Genomic DNA, 22,031 nt, shown 5'->3' with positions numbered 1-22,031 from the left:
CAGAACAAACCAAACCACCATTCTGTAGGTAACACACAAAACCTGCGGGCTGCACCCAGATCTGAAAGGACCATGCTGGAGAGCTGATGGCCATTCCTGCAGAGACCAGTAGGGACAGACAGAAGGCCCTCCACCTGTGGGCACTGCTTGAGGCCACATTATCTTAGTATGCCTCTCAGGAAGTCAAAGAGCAACTCCCAGCAGTGATCGAGGCAAATTTCTTACGAATCTGTCAGACAAGCAGGGCATGGCATGGAGAAACTAAGTGGACACATAGAAAATACTTGTCCTCAGATAAGAGTCGGAGAACTCAAGGGGCTTCCATAGCCTTGGAAACTCATGACCGGTGCATAGGGAGATTACTGATGCCATAAACAGGAGTGTCAATTTGTAAAGTCAACAACAGGAGTCACGGTGCACTTACTCCTCAAGTAGGATCTCTGTCCTTAATGTGCTGCACATTGAGGCTTAATGCTATAACGAGTACTCAAACAGTATATTTCACTTTGTGTTTCTATGGGGGTGCAAACTGTTGAAATCTTTACTTAATGTATACTAAACTGATCTTCTGTTAAAAAAAAAAAAAAAAGAAAAGAAATTATCAATTCCCAACTTGACTCTCACTGGGATTAAACATGACAATAGGTCTGATCTGATTTCATCATCATTTAAAAAAAAATCATCTATTATTTTTCACTTTATGTTTCTGTGTGGGAGCAAACTGTTGAAATCCTTACTTAATGTATACTAAGCTGATCTTCTGTATATTAAGATAATCGAAAATGAATCTTGATGTGAATGGAAGGGGAGAGGGAGTGGGAAAGGGGAGGGTTGTGGGTGGGAGGGACAGTATGGGGGGGAAGCCATTGTAATCCATAAGTCGTACTTTGGAAATTTATATTCATTAAATAAAAATTAAAAAAAAAAAGAAAGAAAATACTTGTCCTCTACAAATGTCTTTGTGGACAATGATTCATATCAGCTAAATAATAGCCAAAAAAAGAGCTTGTCTGAAATGGAATTAAGTTGCAAAGTCTGGAGGAAATAGGAGTGTGGGGGGTACAGGTAGTGGGGAAACTGGTGGGGGATAGGATGCAGGATGCTCTGTAGGCCAGGACCCCCTGGAATGTTGGGGAGGGAAAGTGACTGACAGCCTCTTCTACTACAATAGATGTTTCTGATATGCAAATTAGCTTCCAGATGCTTGAGTAGCACAAGAATGACGTCCCTGAAAGGCAAAGGCTGTGATGATTCATACCCAGTTGTACCCAATACATGGCTGTTTTGTTCTGCTGAGTGGTAGACATAGTGAGCCCCGAAGGCGTACAGTACTGTGTGCCTATGATTCACCCCGTGTTTCCCTCTTAATTTAGCCATGTGCTCTGTCTTGGAGGTGGCGTTCTATCTGATCTTTTCTTTAGGGAATTTTTGCCTCCATAAATCAATAGGCTCAACTTGTACCTATTACCTTTACATCAAGCTAGCTTCACCTTTTGAGAGTAAGTCCCTATGTTTAATTTCATATTTCTTTAATGAGAAAGACACAATTCCAGCATTGTTATTTTTAATTAGTGCCGTGCTTATTAAGTTGCACACATTTTTTTAACATGTATTTATTTATTTGAAAGTCAGAATTACAGAGAGAGAGAGAGAGAGAGAGAGAGAGAGAGAGAGATCTTCCATCCATTGGTTCACTCCCCAAATGGCTGCAAATGCCAGGAGCTTCATCTGGGTCTCCCACATGAGTGCACTGGCCTAAGGACTTGGGCCATCCTCCTCCACCTTCCCAGGCCATAGCAAAGAGCTGGAAGCGGAGCAGCTGGGACTCAAACTGGCACCCATATGGGATGCTGGCACTGCAGAAAGTGGCTTAGCCCACTATGCCACAGCGCCACCCCAGCTGCATGCATTTTTTTTTTTTTTTTTTTGACAGGCAGAGTGGACAGTGAGAGAGAGAGAGACAGAGAGAAAGGTCTTCCTTTGCCGTTGGTTCACCCTCCAATGGCTGCTGCAGCCGGCGCACCGCACTGATCCGAAGGCAGTTCCCCGACCGGGACTAGAACCGGTGTGCCGGCGGCGCCGCTAGGCAGAGGATTAGCCTGTTGAGCCGTGGCGCCGGCCGCTGCATGCATTTTAAGTGGTCTGTTTCAAACCTGTTTGAACTACATCTTTGCAGAATGGAGGTGTAGATGCCGGCAGAATTTCTTGTACTTCTTGCACCAGCCTCCAGGTGGCACCATCATCACCAGGCAACTTCACTCTCCTGAGGTTCTGGGAGTCTGTGGGCCAGGGAAACAGCAGCTAAGCAATGCCTGGGCTCACAATTAGCATATGCTCACACGCAAAGTTCTTTAAACAGTGCACAAAGAGGCGTTGGACACAGAAGTTGGTAACAGAGTTTAGGATGCTGCCCGGGATGCCCGTATCCCATGTCGGAATGCCTGGGTTCAAGTCCCAGTTCCACTTCTGATCCAGTTTCCTGATTTCATACATCCTGAGAGGTAGCAGTTAATGACTTAACTACTTCAGTCCCAGCCAACCACGTGCGAGACCAGCTGGAATTCTGAAGTCCTGGCTTTTGCCTGGCCCAGCCTTAGTTGTTGTGGGCATTTAGAGAGCAAAACAACAGAAGTCTTCTCTATGTCTGTTCTTTCTCTCTCTCTCTCCCTCTCTCACTCTTTTTTTCCCTCCCTCCCTCCCCCACCTCTCCTTTCTCTCTGCCTTTCAAATAAAAGTAAACAAAATTAAAAAAAAAAAACATGGAAAATGTGTATTCTAGAAAAACTATGCATGAATTTCAAATAAAGTTTGCACTAAAATAAACATCTTGCAATTCCAATTTTTTGTGAGGTTTTTGAAGAACCATCTAACATACCTTGCCTTTCCTAACTTGCCTCTTAGGCTTGACTACAAACTATTCTACCTTTAAAATCTAGTTTTTGGAGCAGGCAGTTAGTTCTAGAGGTTAAGCTGTGGACTCAACCAACTATTGATCAAAAATGTTTGGGGTTGGTGCAGCGGCTCACTGAGCTGATCATCTGCGGCGCTGGCACTCTGGGTTCTAGTCCCAGTTGGGGTGCCGGTTCTGTCCCAGTTGCTCCTCTTCCAGTCCAGCTCTCTGCTGTAGCCCAGGAAGGCAGTGGAGGATGGCCCAGGTGTTTGGACCCTGTACCCACGTGGGAGACCGGGAGGGGCATCTGGCTCCTAGCTTCAGATCAGCACTGTGCGCCGGCCGTGGCAGCCATTTTGGGGGGTGAACCAACGGAAGGAAGACCTTTTTCTCTGTCTCTCTCTGTCACTGTCTAACTCTGCCTGTCAAAAAAAAAAAAAATGTTTGGAAGAAAAAATTTTCATAGCTACTGAATATGTACAGACCTTTTTCCTTGTCATTATCTCCAAATCAAAATAGTGTGACAATGGGCCAGCACTGTGGCGCAGTGGGTTAGAGCCCTGGCCTGCAGCTCTGGCATCCCATATGGGCTCTGGTTTGAGTCGTGGCCGCTCCATTTCCGATCCAGCTCTCTGCTTTGGCCTGGGAAAGCAGTAAATGGCCCAGGTCCTTGGGCCCCTGCACTTGTGTGGGAGACTTGGAAGAAGCTTCTGGTTTCAGATCAGCTCAGCTCTGGCAGTTGCGGCCATTTGCAGAGTGAACCAACAGATGGAAGACCTCTCTCTCTCTCTCTCTCTCTCTCTCTCTCTGTAACTCTGTCTTCCAAATAAATAAAATAGATCTTTTTTTCAAATGGCATGACAATTATTTACATAGAATGTGCATTTTGTTGCCTACTGTAAGGAACCTAGAGGTGATCTGAAGGGTATGGGAGGATGCGTGTGGGTTCTCTGCAGATGCGACGCCGTTTCACATCAGGGAACTCGGCAGCCTCGGGTTCGGTAGCTGGTGGGGAGTGGGTCCTGGGACCAGTTTGCTACAGATGCTGAGGGATGGCTGTGCTCCCCTCCTCCCGCCTACCAGACTGTGCTGATGGGGCAGTGTGGCAACTGCCCCTCTGCCAACTTTCTTCTTCTAAATCGACTTTCCTAAGTGAACCCTTCTAATGAATATATTATCACACATTGTGTAACTGTCTCCTCCTCTGGGATCCTTACCTTTGTTTCTTCTTTTGTTTTTGCTTTTATTTGTCCAGTATAAATTCTACTTTGTACAAAAACCCTTCCCAGGCTTGCCTTCATCAGAATTACTCTGCCTCCCACGCTCTGGTAGTCTTTGGTTTGTACCCATACAAAAGCACCTACGTGCCAGGACAGTGCAGGTGAAGGAGTGCTGGCCAACCCACTGCCTCTAAAGTTGGAAGGCCTTGGCTTTGTTTCCTGCCTTTTCTGCTTTGAAAGACAAATTATGGAAACTATTCTGGGCCTCGTTTTTTTTTTTATCTATAAAACAGGAATACTAATATCCATCTCATATGGCTATTATGAAACATGTATCTAAGGCACTTAACAAAGTAGCTAGTATAGTAGTTTGTGTCTGGTACAAATTAAGGATTCAATTGACCTTGGAAATTATTACTTCTTAATTTATGTTAGAGACAGAGAGTTAGAGATAGTGATGGAGAGAGGGAGAACTTTTTTTTTTTTTTTTGACAGGCAGAGTGGACAGTGAGAGAGAGAGACAGAGAGAAAGGTCTTCCTTTTGCCGTTGGTTCACCCTCCAATGGCCACCGCGGCCGGCACACCGCGTTGATCCGATGGCAGGAGCCAGGTACTTCTCCTGGTCTCCCATGGGGTGCAGGGCCCAAGTACTTGGGCCATCCTCCACTGCACTCCCTGGCCACAGCAGAGAGCTGGGCTGGAAGAGGGGCAACCGGGACAGAATCCGGCGCCCTGACCGGGACTAGAACCCAGTGTGCCGGCGCTGCAAGGTGGAGGATTAGCCTAGTGAGCCGCGGCAACGGCATGAGAGGAAGAACTTCTATCCACTGCTTTACACCCCCAAATGCTTGCAGTGGTCATGGCTGAAGCTGAGAGCCAGGAACCCAGTCCAGGTCTCCCACACAGATGGCAGGAACCCAACCGCCAGAGCCACCATTGCTCCTGCCCAGGCTCTGCATAATCAGGAAACTGGCATCAGGAGCTGGAGCTGGGAAGCAAACCCAGGTACTCGGATGTGAGACGCAAGTGACTTAACCACGAGCCTGACTCCTGCCCCTAATCCTGGATGACATCGCTACTTTGTGTATTCATCCATTCACTCACTCAATAAATATGGCAGGGCTTACTCTAGTGGGAAGCGACACATATAATCAAGTGAATAAATACATAATACAATATCAAGTACTGATGGGTCCTAGGAAAAAAAAAAAAATAAGAGGAGGATGTAGACCAGTAGTCAGAGAATGCTTTCCTGCGGAGACGACCCTGGGGCAGACACCTGAAGGCACCGAGGGAAGAAATCATGAGAACATCTTGGGAACGAACATTCCACACAGAGGAAACAGCGAGTGCAGTGTTTGAAGTGAGAGTGCTCCTGACCTGCGTGTGGAACAGCAAAGAGAAAGGAGAGAGTGGGCAGAGTTGACATCAGAGAGATGGGAAGGGAGTGGGAAGGCCAGGGAGGAGGTGAGAATCCAGCTAGATGGCTTGGGCAATGTCTTTGAACCGTCTGTATCCTTTGGCTAGATTTTACAGCAAGTACACTATTTCTCTGTCTATAAATTGGAGTCTACGTGTACCTGTCTTCACTGTCCTACCAATACACTGGGCTTCTGTGTTAAAGTGTCAGGCAGCTCACTGGCTGAAAACTGGTCAATTCCAAGTATTCTCAATCATTTCAGGATTTTTCTGTCATTTCTACTCTATAGTCAGTCAATGCTGAAGAACAACAGCTCCTTGCCTCTCTTCAGTGGTGTGTCTCTGTCCCCAGAAGCTTAAGGAACACTGAGTCTTTAGGAAGAAAGGGTGCTGGTTTGACTAGCATTCCTTACCTGTCCACACTGTCATCTGCTCAATGTGTGATCCTGTTATCTCTGCAGGCTGGCATCTGCTGAGATGCCCATGTCCCCAGCTAGTCCTTGGTCACCACCTCTCGTGGCCCCTTGTACCATGCTGCCCCTCCTTGGTAAAACCAATTGGGTAGCTGGTTTTCTCTTTCAGTCAACTCCCACAGCCCTGCAAGGAAGAGGACATCTGAAAAACCCAGTTGTTGCCGGCACCACGGCTCACTAGGCTAATCCTCTGCCTGCGGCGCCGGCACACCAGGTTCTAGTCCCGGTCGGGGTGCCGGTTCTGTCCCGGTTGCTCCTCTTCCAGGCCAGCTCTCTGCTGTGGCCAGGGAGTGCAGTGGAGGATGGCCCAAGTGCTTGGGCCCTGCACCCCATGGGAGACCAGGAGAAGTACCTGGCTCCTGCCATCGGATCAGCGCGGTGTGCCAGCCGCAGCGTGCTGGCCGGGGCGGCCATTGGAGGGTGAACCAACGGCAAAGGAAGACCTTTCTCTCTGTCTCTCTCTCTCACTGTCCACTCTGCCTGTCGAAAAAAAAAAAAAACAGTTGTTCTCTTAGCCAGCGGGTGGTTTGGTAGGGCTTTGCAAGCCCTCTCTGCCCAGTGGCATCCCATTGACTTGCGTGCTGGGCCACAGAAAAGTGGCAATGGCACCTCTATGAGGCTTAGCCTCCTGATTTCAAATGCAAGTTGGCACAAATGTCTTCCAGTCTCAGATCATCCTAAGCATATTTAGGTATCTGGAGTTCATCCTGGATACGGGCAGGTGAGATATTATCTACTTCAGATAAGACAGAAACTTCATCTATCTTATTTTCTTTCTACCCATAACCCACCCTAGCTTGCAGAATTTTTACACAATGTTGGGGGAAAGATTCGGGAGCAACAAATCTTTCCTGATTTAGGCCTGGTCCAAGTCTATTGAATTTAGAACAAAAATGTCGGCCTACCTTTGTCCTCTGGGTCTGCTCCTTTGATGTAACAGGACTCAGATCCAATGACCTGCATGGGGATGACCACAGGACAAAATGCGATTGGGGGGAGGAAACATTGGCTAATATTTCACAATATCATATTGCCACATTTGCAACTATTTACATTTCTAAAAGTACCTGGTCAAGAAAAAAATTTAAGAACAAACAAGAAAATTGCTCCCAACTTCATCGTTGTGGACCAGGTTTGTTATTGGGTTCTATCAGTCAGTGTGCAATTGAGAGACAGAAATCATAGAGCAAATCAGACAGGGAATAGTTAATCAAAGTATTACTCATTATAACAGATGACTAATGCAAAAGTGGGTAAAGGGAATCCTAAAGAACATACCAGGAGGATGTGCACTTGGCACAGTAGCTGCTTGGAATGCCTTCCTCAGGTCAGAGTGCCTAACTTCCAGTCCCAGCTCCAACTCCAGCTCCCTGCCAATGCAGATCATGGTGATGCCTCAAATGCTTGAGTCCCTGCCACCCACTCAGGAGACCTGGATTGAGTTCCAGGCTCCTGGCTTCAGCTTTTGTGGATATTTAGGGAATTAACCAGCAGATCTCTCTGTCTGTGTCTCTCTGTCTTTCAAATAAAAATAAATTTGAGAGAGAGAGAGAGAGAGAGAGAGAGAATATGAATATATCCCAGGGCTGAGAAGGGAACCTGAGAAAGGACAACCTTGGAAGGGAGAGTGCAGAGTAACCTTTCCAAGGGTGAGGGATGGACCTCATTGGGGAAGGTTTGCCTATAGGTACTAGACCAGATAATGAAGACAGCTAGGCCGCTAGGGACCAGAGTTGGCCTCAGTCATCATATAGAGGCTGATGAGAAGTATACTACAGCTGGGAACAACCACAGAAAATACCTTCCCAGAAGGCAGGGGGGTCAAGTCTGAGAAGCCAACTGCTGGAATGCCTCCTTGCAGCAGGGTGTCCCTGACATCTAATAGAAGTGAGTGCCACTCTACGTCCCTCCACCATCACCTCTGTTAGGGGAGGGTGGGAGCAAGGAAAAGAAAAGAGAAGCACCCCAGAACTAGGATCTACGTTGCCTACTGACAGTGCTTGACACTGTGCCAAGGGAGATATCCTTACAAGGTTTAGTCCCTTTAACACTACAGAGGCAGTGAAGGGTGAACTTGTAACTTGGAGGCGGTAGAGTGACAACTGACAGGTCGATGAAGTGCCATGTTAAATGTAGTTGATGGTCTCTGACAGCAAACTGCAGACCTGGCAGGTGGTAGTGGTACAATGAAAAACATGGTAGACAAAAACCTCTACCCTCCTAGAACTTGCCGGGGGGGTGGAAACAGGCATCTATTGACTGCCAATAAGTAAACAAACAAACAAGAAGATGCAGATCGGAAGTGGTGCCATGATGAAAGTAGGTAGGGAACTATGATAGAAAATAAAGGGCCCTTTTTAGAATGGACGATGTAGCAGTTTGAACATGAGCTGGTTCTCCAAGCTCATGCAGATGTTTAACCCTCAAAGTCATACGTTATCAGTAAAGGATTGATGTTAATGTTTGATGGATTAGGGAGGAGGCTTGATCCAACTATGAGGCCTGAAGGTAGGAGCCTTGGGGAGTGGCTGAATTGGATTAGATGGTGTTATCAGGATAGACCTCCCAGAGGGTATATGAAGAGTGTGCCTCCTGTGTCTCTACTTCCTGGCTAGCCACACGATCCTTCCTCTGCGAGGGCCCTGCCACCCAACAGCCTCACCAGACACCAGACTAATGGGGGCCACCTGATCACCCTGCGGACTATAAGCCAAAATGAACCTGCTTCTCTCCCTTGTTGCCTCTCTCAGGTATTTTAGCTAAAGCAATGAAAAGCTATCACAGGCAGACACGGAAGACCTCTCTGAGGAGGTGGTGAAATGTGAATGATTTTGAATTGGGTAGAAAAGATTACTAGATTTTTTTTTTTTTGTACAGTGCATCCTTCAATGATTCTGTACTTAGCGTTGTCTTTGAGCTATTTTACAACTCTGTAATTTGCAGATAGTTGATAGCACCTTGTTCGCAGACATGCAAGTGCTTTCTATCCTGTTAAAATGTGACTGACCCCCCCCCCACCAGTTTTGCAGAAGGAGAGCAAATTAATTTTTAACATTCTAAGTCTGTTTTATGTTGCTACATAGAATGCCTATTAGTAAGGTAATTTATTTTAAAAATGAGGTTTAGGGGCTGGCGTTGAGGTGTGGAAGGTAAAGCTGCCACCTGCGACAGCAACCCCATATGGGCACCAGTTGGAGTCCCAGCTGCTCCACTTCCGATTCAGCTCCCTACTGATGTGCCTGGGGAAACAGCAGAGGCTGGCCCAAGTCCTTGGGCCCCTGCACCCATGTGGGAGACCTTGATGAAGTTCCTGACTCCTGGCTTCCCACCGGCCCAGCTGCAGCCATTGTGGCCATTTGGGGAGCAAACCAGTGGGTGGAAGATTCATTCTCTCTCTCTCTCTCTCTCTCTCTCTCTGTCCCTCTCTCTCTGTAATTCTCCCTTTCAAATAAATAAATCTTAAAATGAAAGAAATGAGGCTTAGTTAGCCTCCAGTTCTGGAGGCAGGAGAAGTCAAGGTCACCAGGCTGTGGTCTGCTGAGGCTTTATCTCACGCTGAATCACAACACTGCAGATGGCATCACATGATGGGAGCTGAGAGTGTGTGCAAGAGCGGCAAGTTGGTACAAGTGAAGACACAAGAAGAAAGGAATAACTGCCTTATCACAACGTGCTCTCACAGTAACGAATCCAGGCCTAGAAGAGAGAACTCATTCTGATGTAGGCAGGGTGGTATGGACGAGGAATTGAGGACTATATGACCCAAACTCCACCCCTTCCGTGCCAATCCAACATGACTACAGGCTTGACATGCCCTCTCCCGATCATGCATCTGAGCCTCACTTCCCATCATGCACCAGATGCCGTGACACTTCCTAGGTTCCAATGTGTGCTCTGCAGACACATGTGCACCAGAGGCCCTGAAACTCCCAGAGATCACCACATTCACTGCAGCTCTGCCCCGAACCCCTCCTTCTTCAGTCATTCAATTACGCCTTGCCTTGGGTACCACCCCTAAGCTATGAGGACGCCCCCAAATCTTGTACAGTGCAATTCTCACTTTCTCCTGTGATTGCCCATACTCCCATCTGAGTGTGTATTTTCCCTTTGTCTTTAAATAAATTTTACTTTCCTGGGCCTCTCCTTGAATTCTGTCTCCTCCTTGAATTCTTTAAGGTATGGAGACAAGAACCTGGGATGAAGTCTAACAGGGAGGGTCTTTACCGCTTTTCCTGCAGCAACTCCTGCTAGAAATATTTTTTCTTAAAAGTCACACTTCTTTAAAAAAAAAAGGTATAAATACCTCTTAACGACATAATTACCTCTTTTTTAAAAAAATATTTTATTTATTTGAAAGGCAGAGTTACAGAGAGGCAGAGGCAGAGAGAGAGAGAGAGAGAGAGAGGTCTTCCACCCACTGGTTCTCTCCCCAGAGGACTGCAATGGCTGGAGCTTCACTGATCCTAAACCAGGATCCAGAAGCTTCTTCTGGGTCTCCCACACAGATGCAAGGGTCCAAGGACTTGGGCCATCTTCTACTGCTTTCCCAGGCCATAGCAGAGAGCTGGATCAGAAGTGGAGCATCTGGGACTTGAACAAGCACCCATATGGGATGCCAGAACTGCAGGCAGTGGCTTTATAGCTATGCCACAGCACCGGCCCCCTAATTATCTCTTAAAGACCACATCACTTCTCAACATGGGAAATTAAATTTTAACATGAGTCTTAGAGGGAACAGGTTGTATTCAAACCATAACATTCCACTCCTGGCCCCCCAAAACTCATGTTCTTCTCAAATACAAAAAGCAATCATTTCATTCAACAGTCCCAAAGTCTTAACTCACTGTAGCATCAACTCAGAAGTCCAAAGTCCCATCTGCAACTCAAAGCAAATTCCTTCCAGCTATGAGCCTGTGAAATCAAAACAGGTACCTACTTCTAATGTACAAGAGTAGAACAGGCATAGGGTAAACATTCCTATCCCAAAAGGGAGAAAGAGATCAAAAGAAAGGAATTACTGATTCCAATCAAGCCTAAAACCCAGCAGAGCAAACATTAAATCTTCAAGTTGGAGGATTATCTTTCACTCCATGTGCTACGCTAGACAAACTGGACATGCTGGGTGGGCCTCCAAGGCCCTGGGCAGTCATGATCCCCAAGACCTTCCTTGCAGCCCCCAGCCCGCATGGCTGAGCTCCTGGAGTTGCATGCCAGCGCCTGCTGTCTTTCTAGGCTGGCACTGTTCACTGATGGTGGCTCAGTAGGGTCCTATTGGTAGGCCCCCCTACCCCCAGCTACAGCTAGGCATTGCCCTCGTAGGGACTTCTATAGCAGCTCTGCCCCCAGTCAGGTTTTTTCCAGGGCTTCCAGCAAGTTCAAGATGTCTTTTGAAATATAGGTGGGAGCCAGCATGCTTCCACAGCTCTTGAATTCTACACACCTGCAGAATTACTACAGCGTGCAAGTAGATGTCACCAAGTCTTACGGCTTGCGCCCTCTCGAGTGGCAGGTCAAGCTGCACCTGTACTGTTCAAGCCTGGCCAGGAGATAGAGAACAAAGGCCCAAGGTGACTCAGGGCATCAAGCCCTTTCTACTCCCAAAGGCCTAACATTCAGAGCCTTTGATGGGAGCAGCAGCCCTGATGGATCTCCAAAATGCCTACAGCGCCTTTTTCACACTGTTCTGATAATGAGCACCAGGCTCCCCTGTAACGTGTTTAGTGACCAGTTACTCACTCAGTCACACTCTGCACTCTCTGCTGAACACGCTTTTGTTCTTTACATGGCCTGGCTGCCACTTGTCCACATTTTTATGCTCAGCTTCCTTTTTAATTATGAATTATGCCTTTAGGCCATTCTTTTGCTCCTGAATCCGTGTCTGCTGTTAAAAGTAATCATGCAGCCCCTCTTGCATTTTGCTTAGACATTTTCTTCTGTCACATATACTAATTCATCACTCTTAAGTTCTACCTTCCATAAGGCCCTAAGGCATGGACACAATGCAGTCAAGTTCTTTGCAACTGTTGACAGGACGACTCTTATGCCAAGTTTCCAACACAATTCCTCATTTCTACCTGACATCCCAACAGCATGGTCTTTGTGGTTCATCTGTCAAAATTCTGGTCAGAATCACTTAAGGAATCACTGTTACAGACTTTCCCGAGTCTCCCTGTCTACTGAGCTCTCACCAGAATGACCATTTAGTGCTCCGTTTATGGCATTTAGGCCTTTTGTTCCTCCCCCACCTCCCTCCCTCCTCCCCTCCCTCCTTTTCCTCCCTCTCTCCCTCCCTCCCTCCCTTCCTTCCTCTTTCTCTTCTTCCAAAGGCAGAGGCACAGAAAACATCCAGTCACTGTTTGACTCCCCAAATGCTATAACATCTGGGGTTGGGCCAGGCCAAAGCCAGGAGCTGGAACTCAATCCAGGTCTCCCAGGTGGGTGGCAGGGACCCAAAGTCATCACCTACTGCCTCTCAGGGTGCAGACTAGCAGGAATTCTGGAATCAGGAACGCAGCCAGGATTAAACCCAGGTATTCTGATGTGGGATTCAGGCATTTTAACTGCTAGGACAAATTCCTAGCCCACCCTAACATTCTAGGCTTTTTCTAAGCTGCTCCTCCAAACTATTCCTGTTTCTATACTAAATCCACTTCCATATTCTCAAGTATTCTTTTAGCAACACTCCACTTCTCAGTACCAATCTTATATATTTATTTATTTGAAAGTCAGAGTTACACAGAGAGGAGAGGTAGAGAGAGAGGTCTTCCATCCGATGGTCCACTCCCCAGTTGGCCACAACTGCCGGAGCTGTGCAGATCTGAAGCCAGGAGCCAGGAGCTTCCTATGGGTCTCCCACATGGGTGCAGGGGCCCAAGGATCTGGGCCATCTTCCACTGCTTTCCCAGGCCACAGCAGAGAGCTGGATCAAAAGTGGAGCAGTCGGATCTTGAACCAGCACCCATATGGGATGCTGGCGCCTCAGGCTAGGGTATTAACCTGCTGTGCCACAGTGCCAGCCCCCTCAGTACCAATCTTCTTAGTCCACTTTCCTCTGTTACTTAAGATTTGGCACTTCATAAAGAAAACAGGTTTATTTGGCTCAGGGTTTAGAAGAAGTGGAAGTTCAAGGTTGGGTGGCTGCACCTGGTAAGGGCTTCACATAATGTCATAACATTGTGGATGACATCACATGGGAGTACATGTGAGCAGCATATGAGGAAAAGATAGAACATAAGCTTGCTTTATCATAATCGAGTTGAGATAATTAACCCAATCTTGAGAGAACTACATTAATCCCTTCTTTAGAGTGAAACCCCCTGGCATAATTACTCTTAAAGTCCACACAGTCTCTCAACACTGTTCCATTAGGGTCTAAATGATAATCTCAGTTTCAGTAGGGAGAAAGCATATTCAAACTAGGCTAGCTTTTGGCACACTGGATTAAGCCACTGCTTTTGATGCCACATCCCATATTGGAACACTGGTTCAAGTCCCAGGTGCTCTGCTTCTGATCCAGCGCCCTGCTAATGTACCTAGGAAAGTAGTGGAAGATGTCCCACTTACTTGCACCCTTGCCACTGACATGGAAAACCCAGATGGAGTTCCAGGCTCCTGGCTTTGGCCCTGTCCAGCCTCAGCCATTTTTAGGAACTCGGTCAGTGTACTAGCAGATGGAAGATCTGTGTGTGTGTGTGTGTGTGTGTGTGTATGTGAAAGAGACAGAGAGACAGAGACAGAGACTCCATCTCTGTCCCTGTGCATTTCAAATAGGTTAATTTAAAAAATATCTAAACTATAACATGGCCTATGTATGTAACTGCTCTTTAACCCATTATAACATCTCAGAACATGTTAAGTGAAATCTTTGACATGTGTTCAGATTACTAATTTATTATTTATTTTGGCACAATAACATTTTGGGATCCATGCAGTTTTTCATAATACATATTTTCCATGAATTTTTGAAGACCTTTTCAAAAATAACTATCCTTTAACACATTTAAATTCAATTCCCCAAAGACTCTAGTTTGGCGCACTCAGTCAATATTCCTATCACTTCGAGAATGAGTTGGTTGGGCTGTCTATTCCATTATTTGTGTATTGATAACACATGCCAAAAATCACCTTTACAAGATGAGGTTAGAGAGACCATCAGCTTTCAGTTTAGAGGTTGATGTACTTTTATCAAGGGTGCTCTTGAAATCAGACAGATATTGATTTTGCTAACATTGCTGGCAGTTAAAAGAATGTTTAACAGAACGCTTCTCAGATATTCTTGACCCCAGGGCAGGACTCTGGTTGCTGAATTTTAAAACAGCATGGAAAAGTTAGAAATCCCCCAGCTCGATCCCCTCATTTTACAGAGCAATTAGTCAGACCAAGAAGGCCTAGATGGCTTGTTCAAGATCATGAACTAACTAATGTTGAGCTGAGATATGACCCAGTCTCTTCCTTATAGTCCCCACTCTTTCCATCTCGATGTTGGAGCCAAACAGAATTTCACAAATAATTCCTGACAATGTTTCCCATCCCTTCCTTCCCCCTTCATACGTAATATTCACTCTGAAAAGAAGAGGGAGTATCTACGAGGGATGTGAAAGAGATTTGGGTTCAGATCTGTTTTTTTTTTTTTTTAAGATTTATTTATTTTACTTGAAAGTCAGAGTTACACAGAGAGAGGAGAGGCAGAGAGAGAGAGAGAGGTCTTCCATCTAACGGTTCACTCCCCAGTTGGCCGCAACGGCCGGAACTGCACCGATCCGAAGCCAGGAGCTTCTTCAGGGTCTCCCACGTAGGTGCAGGGGCCCAAGGACTTGGGCCATTTTCTGCTGCTGTCCCAGGCCATAGCAGAGAGCTGGATGGGAAGTGGAGCAGCCAGGTCTTGAACCAGTGCCCAGATAGGATGCCAGCGCTTCAGGCCAGGGCTTTAACCCGCTGTGCCACAGCGCTGGCCCCTTCATCTGGTTTTACTACTTCTGATTATGAATGTTAGTTTCTTCACCAGCAAGATGGACATAGATATGTTCAAATAATACTTATGAAATGATAATTAAAAACGTATCTAAAATCATGCTTAACAATAATCCATAGGAAGAACATAGTGCATAGGAGCTCTACGAATCACTGCCATTATTAAATGATAATCTCTCCCCCCCCCAAATGCAGATATATTAACGTAACCATCTACGTGCCAAAAAAAACCCTTGAGTATTTAAGAAATGCAGTCACCAATGCTGACGTTTTTATCATAAATTGGTACTTCTATGTTTACATGGAAGTTACACACACACACACACCCACACACAGCTGTCTGTTAAAAAAAAATCCAGCTTCACTGAATGAACAATCTACAAACATAAGTCAACTCTACATGGATCAATAGTCTCTCCACCTCCCACCGTTTCATTTGGATGCTTGAAACAATTTCTGTCTTTTGACACAATCTGCCTACTTTCAAATTGCCTAAAATGAACATAAAACACTGCATTAAACTTAAAAAAAAAAGGATTTATTTCAAAGGCAGAGTGAAAGAGAGAGAAGAGCTCTTCCATCTGCTGGTTCACTCTTCAAATGCCTGCAAAAGCTGGGGCTGTGTCACACTGAAGCTAGGAGCCAGGAACTCCACCCAGGTCTCTCACCTGAGTGGCAGGGGCCCAAGTCTTTGGGCCATCTTCCACTGTCTTCCTTTGGGCATTAGCAGGAAGCCGGATTGGAAGCAGATTAGCCCAGACTTGAATTTACACTTCTATATGGGATATGGGAGTCCCAAGCACAGGCCTAACCTGCTGCATCACAACACCTGCCCCCATTCTTTGTAATTTTTAAAATTTTATTTGAAAGGCAGAGAGATATAGACAAAGATCTTTCATCTACTCCTTCACTTTCCAAATGCCCACAACAGCCAGGGCTCACGCAGGCCAAGACCAGGAACCTGGGAAGCTATCAGGTCTCTGACAAGGATGGCAGTGATCCATGAACTTGAGCCATCACTTGCTGCCTCCCCAGACGCACATTAGCAGGAAACTGGGTTGTAAGTGGAGCCAGGACTTAAGCCCAGCCTGATATTGGACCCAACCAGGGTCTTAACCACTATGTCAAATGCCCACTGGGCTTTCCTTTCTTTAACTTTGCCATGACAGATGCATTGGTGGCTACAGGATTCACTCATTCACTTATTCAATAAACATTTGAATGATGTATATCAGGCTCCGTACTGGCTACTGGTGATGTAAAATATAAACTAGATAGAGACTCTGGCCTTGGGAAGGAATCAGAGACATTGTATGATAACATTTAATCTTCACAATGATGGGCTGATGTATCACATGCATGCTTGGAGAGCTCAGGGAGGTCTAAAATCTGCTCTAGCAGATGGATTGTTTTCACAAATTAGGCAGCATTTCATCAGAGCCTGACTGTAAAGCGATGTGTAGAAATACATTAGGCAGCGGGAAGGTGGCTGCAGGGAATAGCGATTCCAAAGAACAGCATTTTAGAGGGAAAACTAGCACATGAATAGGTTAAGAGCCAAACGGAAAACCCCAGGAGGGCTGCGATTTTTGTCTACTTCATCTCCAGTGCTTTGTTCAATAACTAACTGTTGAGTGAATGTAAGCGCATCATAAGGCACGGTCCGGTTCAAGTGCACGAAGGTCCCAATCGCGAAGCCCTGGAAACCACACTGAGTGTAAGAGATCAGGATTGATACGCTGTTGAATTCCGTGAGGCTCGGGGATGCCTCGCTCTGCCGGGGGCCCCTCTTCGCCAGGGCCACGTGCAAGTGCGCCGCGCAAAAGGGCACAAAAATGGCGGGGGCGCCAGCTCCACACACACCTAGCAAGGCTCTCCGGCTAAACCTGGGTGAGGCACACGGTTTTGTGCTTGAAACCCACCTGGAGCTGAACACAGTCACCCTCCAACACCCAGTACCTCCGCCTCCATCCCCCCACCCCCAGCTCCCCTCTGGGATCCACAGTTAACTCTCCGAGGACACGGTCGACCCCCCTCCCCCCCATCCCACACGAGGAACAACCGGGCGCGCTCCGGTTCCTCGGCCCCGCCCTCCTCTCCTCTGGAACGCAGGGAGAGCGCACGCGCGCCTGCCAGAGGAGAGCGCGCGCCCGCGAGCTCCCCGCAGCCCCGTGCTCATCCGGGTCTCAGCAAGCCCCAGCCAATGGCGGCCGCTCCCGGCCCCCGGGGGCGGGGCCAAGCCTCCCGTCACATGGGGCCTGTGGCCGCCTTGGGTGCCTCCAGCGGACAGCAACCAGTCGGCCTAGGGAAGGGGTAGAGAAGCAGGGAGCCCCCTGTCTGGCCGAGGACCGGCAATTCTGGGGTCTGGGGGCTGCTGCCGCTCCGGAAGCGTCTGAAGTGCGAGCAGATTCCCCAGCCAGACCTAGTGTAGTAAACACACTTCAGAAACGTGAGGTGCCGGTGGTCACGTGGGGAGCGCGCCCTCCAATGAGGGGCCGGGGGCGGGGCCGAGGCCGCTGACGCGGCGCGGCGGTGGCGGAGTCACCCGGGCAGCCTCGGGACCGGTGACCGGCCGGCAGCCGTCCAGCGGCCTCGACCACCGCCTTCGTCCTCCGTTTTCGGTCCGGTCTCTCGCTCTCCATCCTCTCTCTCGGGCCGAGAGACAGCGTCGCCGACAGGGGCTGAATCCCCTCTCGTTCCTCTCGGTGACTCACCTCAGGCGGGTCGTTTTCGCCACAGCGGCCGCCTCGGTGGGGCGAGGTTTCCGTGACGAACCTCCTGGGGCTGTCGGGGCCGGCTCGGGCCGTCGAGGCGGCTCGAGCTTCTGGAATTTACTCACGCTCCGAGGGTCCGAGGCCCTGGAAGTTATGCGTCTCCTGCGGGCGCTTGCAGCGAGCGGCGGCGCCTGAAGGGCGTCACAGCCGGACTCTGCCGACCGGGCAGCCTCCATTCATCGTCCAGCTGCGCGTCCGGCGCCCGCGCCCCCTCGAGCCCCCTCCTCGGACTCAGTTTCCCCCGTGCCCGGTCGGCCGCCCGTTCCTCACCCCTCGGGCGCGGCGATTCTCCTGGAAGCGAAGGTGTCGGTTATGAGCCGGCCCCTCCTTCCTTGAGTTTCTGGCTGGAGGAAGTCGGCGACGACCCGCGCCCCCACCCGGCCCCAGGCTATGGGGGTGAACGCCGTGCACTGGTTTCGCAAGGGGCTTCGGCTCCACGACAACCCCGCCCTGAAGGAATGCATTCAGGGCGCCGACACCATCCGCTGCGTCTACATCCTCGACCCCTGGTTCGCCGGCTCCTCCAACGTGGGCATCAACAGGTGGAGGTGAGTCGGCGGCCCGTGGGAAATGGATTCCGGTGTTCCGGAGTTACGTGCGATTGGCAGAATCGGAGAATGGAGACGTGCGACCGCGTTGCTTGGGCCGATTGAAAGTGGTAGGGTGCGTCCGGTGTTCCATAGGATCCACCTGATAGCCCTCCGGACGGAGGGTCCCGATGACCTGGAACACCTTGGCCCTCGTTGCCAACTTCTCGCTCAGCACTTTTGGGAACTCTTCGCCTGGCTTTATGGAGAGGAGTTAAAGAAATACCCTCCCGGGCCTTAGTAGCCTGTGGATGGATTCTCTTAGCCTTTTTGTGGCGTTCGAAAGGATTATGTATGGTGTTTAATGGTTACGTGTATGTGTGCCTAGGTCACTCGTAGTATGGAGAAAAATCATTCATTCAGTATAGTCGGCTCCGAATCCAGTTTTCTTCCACCTTGAGGTTACTGCTGGAAAAGCAAGGGAAACAATGTCTGGTTCTTCTTAGCTCCACTCTTCCTCTCAACTCCTCCTTGTGGTCGACTGGACAAAGTACAGTTTTTCTTTCTAGGCAAAGTACAATCCTTCTAGGGATCCGTGCTCTGGAAGAAATCCTGGAGCCGCTTTAGGATCTTTCCCTGATGTACCGGACTAGATGATCGTTAGGTGAGAATGAAAGCTTTAGTTCGGGAGACAGACTTGATCGCTTTCTGCATGCCAGACACTGATTTAAATGCCAGGCTTATAGCCGTAAATGAAACGGACATAAAGTCTTGCACTCTTCAAGATTATGTCTCAGAAAGTAAAATGTGCAGTATTTTAGGCGGTGAACAGGTTTGTGGAGAAAAACAGAGCAGAGAGAAGTGAAAATGAATGCGATTTTAAATATACTACTCAGGGGGCAATCACGGGGAAAGTGACAGTTGAGCAGACAGGAAGGGATTGGTGGGATGCAAGTATCTCAGGGAAGAGCTTTCCAGGTTAGGGAACAATAGGAGAAAAAGTCCTAAAGTGGAAATGTGCTTGACCTTTGGAAGGCATAGCAGAGGAAGCCAGTATGAATGGAGCACACTGAGGGAAAAGTAGTAGCGATGAGATCAGAGTTGTAATAGAGCCAGATTGAATAGAGCTTTATAAGCAGTTACAGGATTTGAGCTTTTACTCAGCAAAGTGGGCATAGAATAATTGCAGGTTTATAAATAGAAGTGACATGACCTGACTTCAGCTTGAGAAAAATTTGTTGATTGTGGTCCTGAGAACAAACTGAATTGACAGGGTGGAGATAGACAGAATTAGGAGCAGCAGTTAGGAGGCTGTTGCATTCATCAAGGTCAGAGATGATAACGGCTAGATGACAGCAGAAATGGTGAGAAGTAGTCAGATGCTGTGTGCATTCTAAAGGCAGAATAAACAGTATTTGTTGGCAGCTTAGGTATGTGTTGTGAGAGGATGAAAAGGAGTTGAGGATGATTCAAAAATTTTCATTTGAAATATTAAGAAGGATGGAGCTGCTCTTTGCTAAGAAAATAAGGTTGATTGGGGAAGGCTTTGGGATTGTGCTTGGAGTTCTCTTTTGGACTTTGAGATGCTTTTTAGACATCCAAGTGAAGAAAATAGGCAGATGGATGTATCTGGATTCAGGACATAAATCCAGGCAGGAAATATAAATTGGAGAGTCATCAGTTTATAGATGCATATCTATTAACCTGTCCATTTATTGAACAAATATTTGTCAAACATCTACATGCCAGATAGGATTTCAGGTGTGGGAGACTCAGCAGAAACAAAATAGCTGCAGAGTTCTACCCTATTGAAGCTACATTCTAGGGGAGCCAAGAGACTGTGTAAGAGTATGAAGAAAGAGTGTGGAATGGAAAGAGAGATGATCTAAGCATTGAGTCTTAAGTGCTTGTGATGAATAGAAATTGTGTAGTATAGAGACTGAAGAAGCTGCTAGAAAAGTAAGAAGAAAACCTAGAAGCCAAGTAAACAAAGTGTTTTAAAGAGGAGAGAATGTTTTGCCTACATCAAAGTACTGTTGATAGGTTGAGTAAGATGAGGACTGAAAATTAAAAGTTGGATTTAGGGGCGGTGTTTTGCTTAGTGGGTTAAGACACCCGCATCGCATACTGGAATCACTAGGTTTAGGTCTTGGCTCTGGTCCCAATTTCTTCCTTTCTTCTAGATTTATTTATTTATTTGTTTGAAAGGCAGATTTATAGAGAGAGAGAGAGCACTTCTATCCATTGGTTCATTCCCCAAATGGCCTCAACAGCCAGGGCTGGGCCAGCCCAAAGCCAGGAGCTTCATCCAGGTCTCCCACATGGGTGCAGGGGCCCAAGCACTTGGGCTGTCTTCTGCTGCTTTCCCAGGCACATTGGCAAGATACTGGATGGAAAGTAGAGCACCCAGGGCTTGAACCCATGTTTCTTTATGGGATCAGGCATCTCAGGTGGTGGCTTAACCCTCTGTACCACAATGCTTGCCCAGTATTGTGAGTCTTGAGTGAGTTTATTTCCTCTGATACCACTGTAAACAATATTATGAATGATCTCAGAATGCTAAATTCAATGTTTTGGTTTTTTTCTTCAATTTGAAAGGCCCAGGGACAAACACAACTCCATCCACTGGTTCACTTCTCAAACATCAATTCTAGCTGGGCTAGGCAGAAGTCAGAAACCTAATTGGTCTCTTATGTGGGTGGCAGGGACCAAATATTTGGGTCATCATCTGCTGCCTCCCAGGGTCTGCACTGGCAGGAAATTGAAATTGGGACCAGGGGCTAATAACATTGTGGCAATTTGGCGAGTGAACCAGCAGTTGGATAGAAATTTTCTCTCTTTCTCTTCTCTCTCTTTCCCTCTCTGTCTGTAACTGCCTTTCAAAGAAATAAAATAAATCTTAAAAAAGATTCATAGTATCAAATTCAGTGACTTTTTTTCCTATAATAGTAGCTCAATTACAATTTATTAAATGAAATGGTGTCCTAGAGTTAATTTTTTTAAAGATTTATTTGAGAGGTAGAGTTATAGACAGTGAGAGGGAGAGACAGAGAGAAAGGTCTCCTTCCATTGGTTCTCTCCCCAAGTGGCCACAATGGTCGGAGCTGAGCCGATCAGGAGCCAGCAGCTTCTTCCGGGTCTCCCGTGTGGGTGCAGGGGCCCAGGGACTGGGGCCATCTTCCACTGCTTTCCCAGGCCATAGCAGAGAGCTGGATTGGAAGAGGAGTAGCCGGAACATGAACGGGTGCCCATATGGAATGCCAGCGCCACAGGAGGAGGATTAACCTACTATGCCACGGGGCCAGCCCCGTGGAGTTAATAATTTTATGTTTAAGTGACTTTTATTAATTTCCTTATTGGCTGTTCTAGTAATGCTCAAATTGTTTAGCTTGGCATTCAAGATCTACCTTTTGGCCTATGTATCTCATCTACTGTTTACAATATGTGCCCTCAATTCTAGAGGAAAACACCCTATTAGTTTTCCATTACAGTGGAAGAGATGTTGCTGCCTCAGTTCAAAACCACTCCTTTTGTGTGCTCCATTTCAGAGAGACTTTGCCTGTTTTTTATTATACTCTCACATTTTTTTTCAACTCATCATCTTTTTAGTCTCTAGTCAACATTTAAACAAGCTTAAAGTCAAGCTTTGTAAACAAATAAAAACTAATAACAAAGGAACAAAACCTAGCCTGTCTTCCCCCTCTTGAGACTATACTTGTGTTTCTCAGTTCATTTTTAGCCAAACTTTTCTTTTTTAA

General features: G+C 47.3%; 1 protein-coding gene across 2 annotated transcripts in view; it reads left to right on the top strand.

Moving 5' to 3' along the window:
• The first annotated feature begins 17,469 nt into the window (after window positions 1–17,469).
• CRY1 (cryptochrome circadian regulator 1) overlaps window positions 17,470–22,031 on the top strand; it is a 98,066-nt gene continuing 93,504 nt past the window's right edge. The window contains exon 1 of one of the 2 annotated variants that reach the window (XM_002711421.6): window positions 17,470–18,294. In XM_002711421.6, coding sequence (XP_002711467.3) covers window positions 18,137–18,294 — 158 coding nt within the window. In that variant the 5' untranslated portion in view covers window positions 17,470–18,136. The remainder of the gene's footprint in view (window positions 18,295–22,031) is intronic. The other variant, XM_089307587.1, reaches the window with a different exon arrangement.

The sequence above is a fragment of the Oryctolagus cuniculus genome, chromosome 11, assembly GCF_051225735.1.
Source record: "Oryctolagus cuniculus isolate XC-2025 breed Fujian yellow rabbit chromosome 11, ASM5122573v1, whole genome shotgun sequence".
NCBI lineage: Eukaryota > Metazoa > Chordata > Mammalia > Lagomorpha > Leporidae > Oryctolagus > Oryctolagus cuniculus.
The sequence above is the reverse complement of the archived record's forward strand: the minus strand, read 5'-3'. Positions and strand labels throughout refer to the sequence as shown.